Source organism: Callorhinus ursinus, unplaced genomic scaffold (genome assembly GCF_003265705.2).
Source record: "Callorhinus ursinus isolate GAN/ISIS: 27379988/994484 unplaced genomic scaffold, GSC_fseal_2.0 scaffold11, whole genome shotgun sequence".
In the NCBI taxonomy this organism is placed as follows: domain Eukaryota; kingdom Metazoa; phylum Chordata; class Mammalia; order Carnivora; family Otariidae; genus Callorhinus; species Callorhinus ursinus.
In genome coordinates, this window is record NW_027397073.1 from 43,844 (window position 1) to 60,000 (window position 16,157).

General features: G+C 50.4%; 1 protein-coding gene across 3 annotated transcripts in view; it reads right to left on the reverse strand.

The window, feature by feature from the left end:
• Window positions 1-9,357: 9,357 nt before the first annotated feature.
• SALL3 (spalt like transcription factor 3) overlaps window positions 9,358-16,157 on the reverse strand; it is a 20,017-nt gene continuing 13,217 nt past the window's right edge. The window contains exons 2-5 of one of the 3 annotated variants that reach the window (XM_073897995.1): window positions 14,684-16,157; window positions 14,127-14,467; window positions 12,720-12,974; window positions 9,358-11,089 (exon numbers count right to left, since the gene is read on the reverse strand). The exon at window positions 14,684-16,157 is cut by the window's right edge and continues 1,466 nt beyond it. In XM_073897995.1, coding sequence (XP_073754096.1) covers window positions 11,024-11,089; window positions 12,720-12,974; window positions 14,127-14,467; window positions 14,684-16,157 — 2,136 coding nt within the window. In that variant the 3' untranslated portion in view covers window positions 9,358-11,023. Of the gene's footprint in view, window positions 12,975-14,126 lie in introns of all 3 variants that reach the window. The other 2 variants (XM_073897994.1, XM_025886330.2) reach the window with 2 other exon arrangements.

The following is a 16,157-nucleotide window of genomic DNA, read 5'->3' on the forward strand; positions in this document are numbered from 1 at the left end:
AGAACAGTTTCAAAAATATTGCATTACTTCAACATTTAATTTTAGGCTTATATGAAAATGTTTCAGGACCCCACAATAGATAAAAAAATTAAATGCCTAGAATTCACTTACTTTTGACAACTGAGTCCAGTGATGGTTACAAAGTATCTAGACTTTGGCTCAATAAAGCAAGTGCTAGAATAGACCATCAATTACAGTAAGAATAATACACTATCATTATAATGGAAGCAAGATACAGTGTAACTTTAATGAATGGAAACACACCATGTACTTTGGCTGTTTATTCATTCCAGGACCAAAACAGCTACTGAAATTTCTGAGTTTCTAATTTAGAAAATCTTAAATAGGGAGAGAACTGTTTGGACAAGCCTGGCTAACAGTTTTCAAAAACTCATTAGTCCTGTAAAATTTCAATTTATCCTCTCAAATTTGCAAGGCTTCCAGCACATTTACCAATAACACCCTTTTCTTTTCAAGTTATCCTCACCTCCATCTGCAGTTCCCCATAACATTAAGCTGAACACAGCGATGTGACCGCAGGGATACCGCTCAGCATTCCCTGTCAGTAAGCACGGCTGAAGCACAAGAAAGGGGGTGGAAAATGTTCAGGTTCTTTGGCAGGTTGGCTTTCTTCTTGGTTTACCCACACTTCTCTAAAGTTCTGAGAATATTTCTGCATATACAACACCAATTTCAGTTCATCAGCACGTTTTGTTAGACATGGATCATGCGCCCCAGGAAGGTGAGAGCCCGGGTTAAGGAGCACTGCTCTGGTGAATACAAGATTAATCCCGCAGTTCCTGGCCCTACGTGGGGTCGTCACCAACCGTGCAGGGCCTGCCTTCCACACCCCTCAGCTCGGCACGGCTCTGGCCATCCGCACCGGGGCTGCATCACTGGCAGTGGGCATGACACAGTGGACACGGAGAAGTGTGAGCGGGAGGAACCCACCGCAGGTGACCACTGCAATGGGACAGGAAGGGCGCACAGGTGTGGTTACCATGCTTGGTGGCAAAGCCACGAGGGGCAGAGCCCCCAGATGACAGGCAGGGAGGCCCCCTGCACGGACTTTGTCCCAGCTCTAGCCAGTGGCCTGCTTCTGTCTGCTTTCACTGGGTCGGAGCTCAGGGGCAGACCCCTTTACTCTGTACCCATGTCATTAAATTTAACTCTCATGAAGGACTCCAACATTCCCTTTTGTGAGGTTGAGCCTCACCCCCAATTTCTAGATGCGTGGATCTCCGAGTCTTTGGGGCACTATCCCCCACACCTGCTGTGCTCACTCTCAGCTGGTCACAGCAGAAGCTGCTAGTGAGCAGATCATCCATTGGGCCTGGACTGGTGCAGTGCCCCTGCCTGGCTCCCCTCCTGTGCTTTCTGAAGGCAGCCCCATCAGAACCCTCATCCTTGCTCTGCTCATAAATAGTCGATGGCCCCTCTGCAGGAGGGATGGGTCTTGAGGACACATGAGGGAGCCACCCTGGGAAGAGTCAGGGGAGGCATTCTGGAGAGAGGGAGCTGTCTGGTAACAGTCATTACCATGCTGGGTGGGCTGTGGACTTTAGCCCGGGGAAGCACAGTGAGGTGGTATCCTAACCCTGTTGCACAGACCCTGAAATTAAGACCTGGAGACCATGGGTCATGGCCACAGTCAGAGCTGAGTGTGAGCGCAGGTCTCTCTGGTCTGAAAGCCCGTACTTGACAGGGATGGCCCGGCATCCTTAACCTTCATGTCTCATGGGTAGCAGAGAGCATACCGCAGGCAGAATGGAGACCCTCTGGAAGATTCCACCAGCAGATATCAGTGGGAACCCATTAGGGGCAGCTGGTTTTGCCTGTCTCTCATACACACCTACTTTTCGTAGCCTCTTCCAGCAAGGGGTGGCCGTGTGACCCAGTGCTAGTCCAAGAAATGAAAGCAGAAGTCTGCTAGGTGTACTTTGTGAAAAGAGATGGGCTGTTGACTTCAGGCCACATGCCCTCTGCTGTTCTTCCAGCTGAGTGGAGCATGAATGTAATCCCTGGGACTGCAGTAGCCACCTTGGGCTCACGAGGGAGCCGCATGAGGACAAACCAACATACTAATGCCACTGCCGAATCAACCCCAGCAACTGTCAAACCCTGGACTTCTCACGAGAAAAATAAACCTCAATTAAGTTGTTAGATGGAGTTTCTGTTATCTGCAGCCAACTGCAAACCTAACTGTAGGAGAAGGGCCTGGGGAAGAAGAAGGGCATAGGACCCGGGGCCTCAGGTCATGTTGAAGGTGGGCGTCTCCTGTTCACAGCAGTGCAGGTTCAATCCTGTCTTTGTGCGGTACCCAAAGCTTCCTGTTTCCTCTCTGTGCTTAGTGCTGTTCCGAGTCCAGCCGCATCGCATCCTATTGGAAATACAGAATCCCAAGCCCCACCCCAGAGCTGTTGATCCAGAATCTGCATTTTAATAAGACCTCCAGGTGGTCTGGATGAATGTCACCGTTTTGCAAAGCCTGGATGCGTTTTGAATGCTGAACACCACACTGTGCTTCGCCTAGTCTGGAGGGAGGCCAGCCTCGTGGCCAGGACTGAGAACACCCTGCTCTGGTCACAACATCAGCGGTAAACAAATCACCCCAGAACCCAAAACCTAGAACCCTACCCCAAGCCTCTGAGGTGGGCCTGGGAATCTGTGGTTTAAGCAGACCCAGGTGATTCTGATGCACACAGTTCCAGAACCACCAATAAGCTCAACAAAAGACCGACTAGGAAGGGGGAGGGAGGTGTGCATTGTAGAGGGTGAAGTAACACCGAGCCTCGTGTAGTCTTAGCACAGGGATGTCTCCTAGCTAAGCAAGGTTGCCTGAGGGCAGGTATTGGATTTCAGTGAAATTTCTACTCTTTCCAATAGTACAGGAACCATGCATTCATCCATCCATCCATTCATCCATCCATCATATCATCCTCCATCACCCATCCATCATCTATCTATTTTTCTATCATCTATCTATCATCTATCATCTATCATCTATCATCTATCATCTATCTATCTATCTATCTATCTATCTATCTATCTATCTATCTATCTATCATCATCATCATCATCTATCTATTATCTATCATCCATCCATCATCCATCCATCCATCAACCATCATTTATCACCTACCACCCATCATCTATCCATCAATCATCTAATCAATTAAGTCAGGAATGTTAAAGAAGGACTGAACAAATGTTTTTGCTCACATTGATCATCCTTAAAAGTCCCTGGTACAGACCTTTGTTGTTTGAACTCCTTTCTCTACACTATGGGGCAGTGTACTATAACTTGCCCTTAAGTTTTAGGTTATTCTGATCAGTGACCAGAGCTAACTAGTCTGGCCCTTCAGTGAGTGGACACTCCAGATTCAAATGTCCTGTTATAGGTTTTCAGCACCTTGGAAAAATGCAAGTGCTCAGACAGTGCAACCTGTCTGAATGACAAGGCTGATTTCGGTGACACGGCTGATGGCATGGCTGCTCTCAGAACTCGGAGCAGGAACCTACAAGCAGTGCATTTAAAATAAACGTGTGACATAACTGGGCAACGTGTGGGAAAAAGCAGTGTTGATTCTCACCTCCTAAAACAGCATCCAGGCCCCCCAGGACCTGTGGACGTGGTGGGCAGAGGAGATGGCGACCATGGACCGAGGCACAGGAGACACGCCGTCTTCTGCTGAGCTCACAGAGAAGGACCATGGGGACAGTCTGGCCCTCAGACACCCTGAGACACCCCAGAACACCTCAGCCAGCCGGTGCCCCTCACGATCTGCCCTCTGTGGCCAGGAGACGGTGAACTGCCCTTGGGATATGAGTCCATGTGGCAGCTTGAGGCAGGGCCTCCATCCCAGACCCTTCTGGCAGCCCCCAGCCTCAGACAGACCACACCTCTGGGGCTACATGAAAGTCAGATGGGCCTGTGGGAACAGGTCAGCTGTCTTTGTGTCCACCTGCGTGGCACCATTTGGCTGCTCCTGGGAAGGCTGGATGTGTTCTCCACCTGCTGGGGTGACCGTCCGTGGGTGTGGGCAAGACAGTCTGGGCCCAGTGAACCTCTAGGCAGCGGATGGGCTGAGTTGTCCTGTGTGCTCAGAGCCGCCTTCTGCACGACCCCCTGTGCCTGAGATCCTGAACTCTGGTGCTCTGGTCACACGTGTGCTCTTGCCAGGGCTGTGCCCAGGGAGGGGTTGGCAAGCACCCCAAATGCCCACACGAGTGGTCTCACTTACAGTCTCTCTGGCCTTGCAGCCTGGAACCTGGCCCTGGGGATGCACAGGGCTGCCCTCGGCTCTCCCAGCTCCAGGCGGCACAGCCCCGGCCACACGTGCAAAGATAGGCCGTTTTAAAGAAACAACGCCAGTGGGTTTGGTGGGCAATTACCTGAGAAGGAACAGTTTAGAAGCCACGTGCATCTGCCCTGCATCACAGAGTCACAGCTCGGCCCTGCAGCTTGGGCGGAGGTGACGGAGAGCCAGGCACGAGGTTGCCACCAAAGCCATGGGGGGTGGGGTGGGGCTGTGACACATCTGCATTCCTCACCCGTAGCTTTGGGCACTCAAAAGCTGGAGACCTTGTTTTATACATTTTATTTTTAACTTCGGAAAGCATCTTTTTATGTTAGGAAAGATGGGAATGTTTTAAGATTGTTTTCACATTTCTAAAGGAAACGAACTCTAGCTTAAATATCAAAGGTTACAGTAGGTGCCGGGAAGGGAAGTTAGCCATCAGCAGCTGGTAGCAAAGCCCACGGGGAAGGCCCGTCCCCGGGGAAATGGACGGCTCCCACATGTTTGTGCGGTCGTTCCGCATCCTGAGACGCACGACGACTGGCTGGACTCACAGCAGTGAGTCAAACATTCTGGAATCACCTCTAAACCATTAGCAGTTCTGCTAATGGAATTCCAATACATCAAAGGCAAAGCTCCAATCTCTTTAATTATAAAAGTAGAGAGAACACAAATGATTGCAACTGAATATGCAATTTTTAAATGCATGTGAAATATTGAATATTTTCTCATCTAACAATCAAGCCAGCCTTGCAAACATATGCCAACTGTCTCATCTGTGCCTACGAAGTTTAGAAAAACTAGCATTTCCTTACCTCAGGGAGTATGCGTTAATAAAATAATGAAGCACAGAATTATTTTCTGCTCAGAAAGCTTTCCTAGTTATTCTGGACAAACAGTATTCACTGAGCTGAATTAATTGCACCTCCTTAGAAAGTTCTTACTTTGAGGAGTTACTCTCTCAGACACACAGAGCTTATCAACAAAGTAGACGCTTCTACAACATACTAAAGTAAAGATCAAAACAATTTAAATTAGTTCTTATCACAGACTGCAAGAAAGATACAGATTGGGGTTTAAGAATATTTGTTAAAGTGAGCTTTACCCAGAGCCAGGCGGTGTCATTTTCCTGCGAGATGTTGGACTGATGTTCTCTCTGCAGGTCGTTCCTCTTTCTGCGATTACAAATACTCTTTTAACGCACTCATAACTTTTCCATAACCTACAATTACTCTCTCAGTGCTCCCAAAGCCAATCCAGCGAGGACGGGCAGAACGCGCCAACCCAGCCATCCTTCAGGGCTGGAGCAAGGGGTGGGGAGGCCCTGCCACGGACGGTCCTTTCTGCCCCCTCCCCCACCCCGGGAGCACAGGTGCGTTTTGCCAGCGGGGTCGCCAAGGCCTACCTAGGTAAGGCATCACGTGCGCTCTCGCATTAGCTTCTGCCTGTCAGCCTGAACACCTCTGAGGAAACTTTGAGCCAAACGGAAACCGGCAGCCAAAGGAGGCTGTGAAGATGCTAACTCATCTGTGAGTTTCCCTTTTCAGGGTTTGTGAGAAAACCCTGAATTTGTCTTCAGTTAAATACCAAGACCAGCCATGATTTCCATTTCCTGGAGGACCCCCAAGTCTGTGTTTCTAAAACTGAGTATCTAATTCAGGGCCCCGGGAGACAAAGACCGCGGGGCACAGAGCTTGGCCTGAGGGACCACCCTTCCAAAGAACCAGATCACGAGTGTGGCTTCAAACTTGCTCTCCGAGGTACTCCTCGGCAAACCAGCTGACAAAGTAAGGGCCAGGATCAAGGCCTGGATACAGACTGAAGACACAGAAGCACCACGCCAGGAGACACGTTCTGGATGAGAGGGCAACGCAAATGAGGGTAAATCTAGAGGGTCTTTCAATAGGCAAGAACCCATCGGGGACGGAGGACTTGCTAGAGCCACTAACTTCAACAATCTGCCCCACTTTTTCAAGTCCTATAAGAGGTACTGAGATGACGAAGAATACGCCTGGCGTTTTCCTGAGGAAAAATGAATCATTTACAAATATTCATGGATAAAGTTCTTTTTCCCAAATTGCCTGTAGCTCCTAATTGAAGATCTATGAGGTTAACGCAGGAAATAGGACTCTGAGAGATGGGCAGTTTTTTCTGGTTTAGGTTGCGAGTGCTCTTACTCTCAAGGCTGGTGGCTTCCAGGTCGGGTTCTCATTGGTTGGTGCTCCTTCCTCAACAGGCAGCAAATAAAGATGTAGCTGTTTCTCAGGTGAGATCATAGGCTGGTTCGACTTATTTTCAGCGTGTGTCTACAGATTGATGCCAAATAAGTGAATGATCCCCTTAAGAGAGTGCCTTCACAATGCCTGCTTCTTTGGATTGGTCAGTGAAATCACTTAAAGCCCCAAAGAAGAAACACTCTCTTCTCCATGGCCCCGGACCCAGCCCTCCGAGGGGCCTTCGGGGTGGAGCTCACCCTGCTGCCTGCGCCCTTGATGGCAGCACCACATACTGGCACTAAAAATCACAAAACACTGAGTCAGAGAGGAAAAGCCCGAGAGGGACAAGCAAGGAAATGCTGGGGCTGCTCAGTGTTCGCGCACGCTGTCACCAGAGGACTCCCTGTGGAAAAGCACGGCGGCTCCGGGCTTACTGAAGGAAAGCAGACTTAAAATTCAAAACCTAATTTATCTTTAAAGTATTTAAATGTGTGGGAAGGTCTCTACACACTTTCCCCTTATGCATCCCTATGACTCTTGCCATCTGAAGTGTGGAAAATACTGTTTCTAAACCTGCTGGCTTTTGTCAGCGGTGGTGTTCGTGGGAGGGCGTGACGGATTTCTTCCGGGTAATTCTAGGTCAGAACAAGAGCTGTTTTTAAATTGTCCTTCATACAGCAAATAGGATTATATGTTCTGCATATAATAAAAAAAATCTGCTAGTTATAAAAGAAATAGAAGACTTTTGTCTTAGATATTATATCCCTTATTGTAAAGGGATATAATAAAAAAAAATTAAAATTCAGGTGTCCTTTAAGTTAAGCTAGAAAGGACACAAAGCACCTAGAGCACCAGGGTGGCCACTGAGGGACAGAAATCCTTCTTTGTTCTACAAACTCCACTTTATTGGTCATTTATAGGTCATTCTATAATTTTTAATATGTATATATATGTGTATCATACCAACTAAGCAGGCGTTTGAGGGTTTAAAAAGTCCCCACGTTCTCAAATAATCACATTTGGAATTGCTGTGATCAGACATTTACTTCTACACTGAACCACACACGGGGAGTGGCTCACGTGGACGCAGGGGGCCGGGTCCTCTCTTCAGGGCAGGCTCCGGACGGGCCCTGCCTCACTGCTGTCTTGGTCATCTCCCCCGGTCACTCCAGTGCTCCAGGAAACAATTCAGTCCAATCTGTCACACTTCCAAAGTCAGACCAAAAAAGGCAGACGTGGTAATAAATTAGGGCAGGAAAACCCACATTAATAGTTTATGTTCTCTAATCTCTTACTGAACAGAACGGTAAGAAATAACCATCACTTTAAATGGCATACTCTTCCTAATATATATGTGTGTGTGTGTGTGTGTGTGTGTGTGTGTGTGTGTGTGTGTGTCTATATTGTCTCGGTGAGGACCTGTACGTGAGTCTCAGGGTGCCCTACCCACGACGGAAAGCACAGCATTTGGAAAAGACTCTTCCGATAGAAAATGCAGTAAGCATAAGGTTCACAGAGCTTTCTTTATTTTACCTTAAATATAGTTGCATTTTAAAAAGCTTCAATAAATTCAATGATTTAAAATAATGAGAGATACCAACACATTTTTTCATGGTCCGGAAATGATTCCACAGATTTTCTTTAGCAAAGTCATTTGTAATAGAATTTTCATATTCATATTCTTAGGTTATCATTTGTATTTTCTCTCTATATAAATACTGTCAATTTGTCTAGTGAATTTTGGGAGGAAAAAGGAAGGTATACATTAGTGGTAGTTGTTTCAAATAAAAAGAAAAAAAACAAGAAAAGAAAAACCACCCTGGATTTTAGAAATGGAAAAGGTTTTAATGCCACCAGCTTCTACCGTTGTAGTAGGTAAGGGAGCAGAGTGGGGCCCGCCAGCCCCAATGGCGCAGGGGATGCCGACACCCCAAGCCTGTTCCCGGGGAACAGAAGTGTGGGCACAGAGCCAGGAAACCACCTCTGGTGGCTGCACTTGAAAGTCCTCCCCTCTGTGAAGGACGCCGAAGTTAATACCAGGATTTCCCAGCTGCATGGAAAAGAAAAGGGGAATATAATTTTCCCCTTGTTTTTTTATAGAATATTCTGGAGATGGAATTTAACAGAGCTGAAAAGTCAGCCTATAGACCCGCCCATAGAAATGCGTCATGGCCTGTTTCTCCCCGAGACACTAGGTCAGAAGACCTCTCAAAAGACACACAAGTACGTGCCTGCTCCTTCCTCAGCACCAGTCATCAGCCAACGAGCCCAGGATTTTAACATGACAGACGGAACCCCAAGGCCCCCAGGTGGGCTGGCATGCTGGACACGGGGTTCCACGCAGGTGACTTTATCACTCTGCCGCAAGCATGCACGGGGTGGGGCAGAGAGAAGCGAGGGGTCTGGGCTTCCGTGGCATTAGACACAAGAAATACAGCCCCGTGGAGCGGCTGGGCTGGAAACGCACGCGCCACCTGGCGATAGAGACCCGCCCCTGAGGCTGGCCGCGGCTGTGGGATGCTCAAGCCGGGCGGGCAGCATCTGCCAAGCACAGGGCAGCAGCAAGCAGGGGGACCCACTGCCTTCACGCTTCCACGTGGACAAAATTAAACAGTGCTGAGTTTAAAAACAATTGCTTTTTAGCCCTTCAGCAATACTTTTTAATTAGTTTTAAATGTTAATGGTTCCTGTAATGAACTTAGAATAGAAATATATTTAAATAAATAATTTTTAGGGATCGTTGGCATTTATGATTCTTGGATGCATGGTCTTGAGCGCACTAGAGTTGATGTCAGGAAGAAGTAAATATCCGGGCTTGTTAAGCTGCAACAGCCCTGGATTTTTACCCTGGAAATCTTTTTGAAATAAGTAGGTCCCATGTTTCCTGCGTTTTAATTTATATTATTTCCAACGGCAAGAGCCTTTACTTCCTTACCATTTTAAAAAACAGATTGAATTTACGGTCTTACTGAGTCCGCTCTTGTTTGCTAATTTCCATCCTAGCGCTGAAACCAACATGGGTTGGCCGCTAAGGTTGGGATCTGGGCTGAAAGGCTGGCCCGGACAGGTAGTTCTCCCCACGCTTCCCAGGCAAAAATCACTGCGGCTTCTAGGGGCCTGGGGTGACTGGAAAAGGAAATGGGTTGGATATGCTGAAATCCAGGCGCTACTACATTTTTTAAATTTTAAGTCCTATCAAGTGTTACTGGTGAGGTAAAGCCTCTTTTCAGTAAAGACATCCTCCATCTGGAGCAAGGGGACACAGCAGGTACGGGCAGCCCCTCCCCTCCCACGCCCCACCTGGAACGGGCCTTGACGCACAGCGATTTATTTCTCAAGTGATCCTAAGAGCCAATACTTTCACTTAACGTTGACGATGGGAAGGCAATTCAGAGTGTGGTCATTTTGGGACATGGCCGGCAGTCTCTAACGAGGAGGCAATTTCTACTACATCTTCGTCCATCACAGATGTAAAAAAACAAAAACAAAAACAAAAACCACCATTAGGAGGTTGCATTTTTATTTTAGAAAAAAAGTGAAAAATAAAAATTTCAAGACCAATCAAGATACATGTAGATATTGCTTAAATCTAAGCTGTCAACCCTCGTTGACTTTCCTCGGAGAAACACCACGGATATGACATCCACCATCAACGACCAGAACCTCAAATTTCACGGTCTCCATTCGAATAATCAAGGAACGCAATTCAGAAGTCATATTACATCCTGCATTTTATTCATTTCCATATGACAAAAATAGTAACCTAGTCTAAGACATCCATTTCAATCAGTAGATGTATCGAGCCACAGATTTATCATAAAAAATATTGGATCTCGGTAAGAATGCCGGCTGGCTCCGGGGGCCCCAGCCCTACATGGTGCTGCAGTAGAAAAATAGTCTCTCTCTTGACCACGCAGAGAGGGACGGTCTGGTCCTGAATACAGAAGGGGGCGCGCCTCGCCGTCCCTTCACGAGCCATCTTATTTACAACACTTTACATTTCTTTTTTAAGTTATATACACATCCTTCTGGGATAAGAGAGAACACTACATGGTACCAAATCCTAACCAAAAAAAAAAAAAAAAAAAAAAATCACACCAAAAAGGACACATAAATAATAAAATCATTCCACTGTGGACACACAGCAGTGCCGGAGGGGTCAGTGCTGGGTTCGGACAGGAAGAGACGGCTAAGCCGGTGGAGTGAGGCATCTTCAGGACACGACACCGTGGCACGGTGAACGTGGCTGTGGTCGTGTGGGAAGGATTGTCCTGTGTTCCTGTTTTAGCGGAGAAGACACCGCTGTCCGGTTCCCGCTTCGGGGCGCACACCTCGAACCGCGTCTCGGGGACAACGCTGTGGGAGGAGGCGCGCCGTCCCAGACTCCAGCGCGCTCGCAACGCACACAATGAGGTAGCACACACGGCCCCGCCCGTGCAGGCCCCGACCCCGACCCTGCGCCCGACCCCGTGCCCGCCAACGGTCCCCTTCCTTACGCCAAGCCATTTAAACAAAGTCAGCAGCTTCAGACTGTATTTTGAACGATCGGACGACATTGTGCTTTGTTTTCATCTGAGAAGATAATAAATAAATCAGAAAATGTCCCAGTGGTGACTGATTCTACTGCCAGACACTGATCCTTCTCTCCGGTTTACTGTACACGAGAGCCAGTGCTTGGAGGCAGTCAGAATCCTGTCTGGGTGTGAGAGGACGGGGAGGTTTCGGTAGAACCTGACCCTCACAACGTTCTCTGAGCCCGTGAGCTCCACGCGGTGCCACGGTCCTAGGATTAATTCATCAAAGTTGTGTTAGGGGTGGTCAGGGTTTTAAATGGGCTTTGTAGAAAAGTTAAATAAATCATTTTAATTTAAGAAATGGTAGGCCCTAGTTTATGAGGAACAGACAAGTCTTGGTGGCTTTTCTGTTTAAGTGGCATAGATTTCTCATAGTGTTCGACCTTAAGACAAAACAAGAAACCGTAACAGTTTTTTTTTTTCATTTTCCTAAACCAAAGTACTATTTATAAAATACTTTACATCTTTTTAAGTTTTCAAATTATAGACAAACCTCCCTAATACAAAATACTAAAAGTGCAATAGTATAAATTAAGAGTTTGCAACCACATTATACAAACATTACCTTTTTATTGTACAACTTTGATAACGTGAAATATTTCCTCACAACTGCTTATAATGTTGTGAATAATTTATGGTGATACTTGTCTGTAACTTGTTCCCAATCGCTGGACTACAGACCACACTAGGGAACAATTGTCCACATAGCAGCTACAAACATTTAAATTAAAAAAAAAAAAAAAAAAGGAACAACAACAAAAATAGGCTTGTCACTGACAGGAACTTGCACACGAAAGCATGCGGTCTTTCCCAGTGGGACTTCACAATTTGCCTGCATTGAAATAACTCACTTATTTATAGTAAAACAAACTCTGCTTTAAAAAAAAAAAAAAATCACATAGCCAGATGTATTCTGCAGTACAAAAGCTTCCTTTAAAGTTGGGGCTGTATTATCTGTTACCCGCATAATCTTAACATTATAAATACTACGGACGAAGTTACGGCAGAAGACGGCGCTGGGAGTACCAGACCACATCCTCGATAGTCTAAAAACAGAGTTCAAGTTTCTAACTAATTCGAACAAAACCTTCGAGTGAGTGTCGCTGGGACACGCGGGGGACCCCTCTCTCCCTCATGGGAGTTATTAGGTTTTGGGAGGAACGAAGTGGATGTGGTTTGAGCCCTTTCCATTCCCAAGGCGGTTTTACAAGGACTTCTCTTTTTGACTTAAATTTATTTAAAAGGTTACAGAGTTCCCAACAACAGTCAAGCTCACCGTGGAAAGAGTACCATGCAGTGCGTCCAAGACAACCTTCCAGCAGCCACACAGTGAACGTGTTTTCTGCTATGGGACATCTTAAGGGGAACTGGGGCACAGGGCCTTGCAGCCCGATGGTCGCACCTGACGGTGTGTGTGCGGCACAGAGCAGATGGGCGGAGCCCAAGCATAGCTAGTTAATACCAATCTCCTTGTTATCCTCAATAAACCTCGTGAATGGACGGCTGGCTCCCGTTTCGGAGTTTGCTTTGTCCAAACCCACGACGGGTGGACTGCCGCCGGTGCGCGCTTTGTCCATCCCGGTGGTCAGAGAACCCAAGGGGGGGATGGCGCTTCCACCAAGACTTACTGGGAGCTGGGGAATGCCGCCATTCTGGATGACAGAGATCTCATTGTTCTTCATGGCCAGGCCGTTTGTGATGGCTGCAGCATACTGGTTCCAAAAACTTGGGTCAACGTTCATTGCTCGTGCTGCCAGATCCTTCTGAAACATTTCTGAGAACTTCAGGGCATCGCCACCTAGCAGAGCCATGGGGTTTTCCACAGACAGGCGGCGGCCGCGCCTCGCGGGGGCGTTATTCCACATATGCGTGCCCATGTGCACCTGTGTGAGAGACACAGAGAGACAAGGCACAGGTAAGCAAGCCCAGCACCGGAGACAGGTGCGCATCTGTCTCCACGCGGCCCACGTGTTGTCCAGAAACCCAGCACAGTGGTTTCAAAATCGGTTTCTGTTTCCCGTTCTGAGCACCAGTTGGGGACAGCAAAACATTGTTGGGTGAGCTTTTCTGAGCATCTTATATTTAAATATACAATATTTCTCTTTCTACAAAAAGCAAAACCAGTCAATGTCTTCATGAATGTTTCTTTCACTAGATGAGCCTGACACATTAAGGTTCCCCACACGGCAGAGTCCCCAGGCCCCGGGAGGTTGTAGAGCTCGGAGGGCACAGAGGCTTTGGCCCCTCCTGCCTGTGCCCTGCCTCCTGGAGGGCCGTGTACTTGAACTCCCAGCTTCCCTGGGCCCCACAGTCACTTTCCCCGACATGGAAGAAGCACCTGGGGCCCGTGTAGCCAGCAGAGACTTGGGGCAGCTCCTGTCCTACCGGGAAGGAGCGGCCACAGGTTTCAAGCTGTTCACCGTCTCTGAAAAGTGCTCCGCGACCCGGATAGGCACGTGAGGTGGACAGAAGGGGGCATGTTTAGCTAAGAGTGCTCATCTAGAATCCTGCCCACACCCCACCTTCCAACGAGAATGGACAGTGTGGTTGCCATCTTAAACAGGAACCCTACACTGGCCGTCACGCTGGGAAGCTTCTCCAAACGCCTGCCCTGTTGGCAGCCAAGTGGACAAAGGCAGAACCGAGTTCTGGCCTGTGCCCAGGATGCACATTATTTTATCTTGTGCGAGTGTTTAAAAGCCCAGCTTATCCTGTTGTCCTGGTTCCGCTGGATTCAAGATGGCACCAGGCCCCACGACTGACCGCCCAGGAGCAGAGCCTGTGTGGTCATCCCGCGACGGGCGGTGCAAGCCCCAAGGGGAGGCCCGGCCTGTGCTGGCTGGCAAGTGGTCCCTATGCCGCACAGCACCTGCTCCTTGGTGGCACGTGCGCACGTCCAACACACAGTGTGCACACACACAACACGCACGCGCAACACAGACTCGCACACGGCCCTCAGGCTCCCCGCAGGAGACCTGCCCAACGCCCCCCCTCCCCCGCGCCCCGGGGTTAGCCCAGTGCACCAGGCGCCTTACCTTGAGGTTGCCCTTCGTAGTGAAGGCCCTCCCGCAGATGGTGCAGCCGAAGGGCTTCTCTCCCGTGTGCGTGCGCTCATGGATCTGCAGGGCACTGGCCGAGGAGAAGGTCTTCCCGCACGACTGACAGTTGTGCTGCTTGGGTGTCCGGCGTGGCGGGGGGGCCAGCATGGGCGCGAGGCTGGGGCTCATCACCGCCGGAGGCCCCGGGGGCACCTGCACGGCGGCCGGCAGCGGCGGGCCCTCGCCCAGTGGGATGGCCTTGCTGTGCCCATTCACTTCCATTTTGATCATGGCGGGCGCGGAGCCGGCAACCAGGCTAGGAGTGGTTTGGCTGGGACCTAGGGCAAAGTCGGGGTCACAGAACTGAGAAGGCGGCTCGCTCAACGTGTGTGTCAGTAAGTGCTGTTTTAAATTACCCATAGTGGAGCACCCGCGCCCGCAGAGCGCACAGAGAAACGGGCGCTCCTTAGTGTGACTGCGGTGGTGGATCTCCAACGCGCTCCTGCAAGCAAAAGGCTTGCCACAGACATGACACACAGTGCCCGGACACTTACCCCGTTCTCTGCTCAGGAACAGCAGGCTAAAGGGGGCCTCCTCCTTGATGGCCGGCCGGCCGGGCGGGGCCGCCGTGAGGTCCAGCGCGCCTCCGTTTTCGGGGGCGGGGGCAGGGCTGTCCGGCCTTTCGGTCTTTAGAGGCGCTTCCTGGGGCTCCTCCTGGTTGCTGAGGCCTGGGGATTTGGAGTGCAAGCTCTCGCTGTTGCTGTTCATGGGCGACAGGGCATGCATGGAGGATGAGGACTCCGACAGGGCCGGGCTGCCCGCGCTCCGGCTCTCCAGGTCGCCCACGGCTGACGAGGAGTCGTTGCTCAGGTGGTCGCTCTCCCCGGACCCGTTCTCCATGGACTTCAAGGCGGTCAGCTGTGGGCAGCTCATGACCGAGTCCATCATCTTCATCTGGTTCTCCAGGGCGGCGATGCTGGAGATGACAGAGGGCGGCGAGGGCGGGCAGGACCCGGCGTAGGACAGGAGCGGCTTGGGCGCGTCGCCGGTGGTCTCCCGCAGCTCGGCGTCGTCCTCCATGGAGTTCTCGTCCACGTCGTCATCGTAACCGCTGAGGGCCTCTGCCGCCTTCTCATCGTAGGGGAGCTCGGCATCCATGGCATCCTGGAAGCCCTCGGGCAGCGGCGTGTTGGGGATCTGGCCCCCCATGTGCATGCGGATGTGCTGCTGCAGCACCACGGCGTTGGTGAACTTCTTCTGGCAGATAGGGCACGAGTGCTGCACCCGCAGGGGCGGCTTGGCCCGGTGCACCCCAAAGTGCGTCTTCAGGTTGCCTTTGGTGGTGAAGGCGCGCCCGCAGATCTTGCACTTGAACGGCCTCTCCCCCGTGTGCGTCCGATAGTGCATCTTCAGGGCGCTCTGGCAGCTCAGCACGCGGTGGCAGATGACGCACTGGTTGGGGTCCGTCATCTTCTTGTCGATGTTCTCCACCAGCTGCTGCAGCTTGGACGTCTCTGATGTTTGCATGGAGTCGAGCAGCCCCCCAAAGGGAAACTTTGCCTTGAACTGGTCCGAGCCGGCGGGAAGGACAGGGCTGCACAGGCCTGTGGAGATGCTATTGTCCGTCAGGGCAGCCGATGCAGACGTGGTAGAGACCTGCCCGCCGCTGGGGACCTCCCCTGCCCTGGTGTTTGCACAGGGCAGGCTCACGGGCTCGGTTTTGGTCAGAGAAGACCCGCTGAGCGCTGGCTGTGGGGACTCGGCAGTCCCTGGGAGGCCCGACTCAGAGCTGTTGAGGCCAGGGGACAGAGAGGTGCATTCGCTAGATGCAGGGGAGGGCCGCTGCGGGGAGCGGCTTGCAGGGGTGAGGCTGGGGGAGTCTGCATAGCTGCTGACGCCGGGGATGGTGGGCGGGAGCTGCAGCCCAACCGACGTGGGCACCGTGGGCAACACGGGCTTGCTGTCCAGCCAGGTGGTCACGGGCTTTTCTGGAGGCAGCGACATCCCATAGGGGATGCCGGAGCAGGT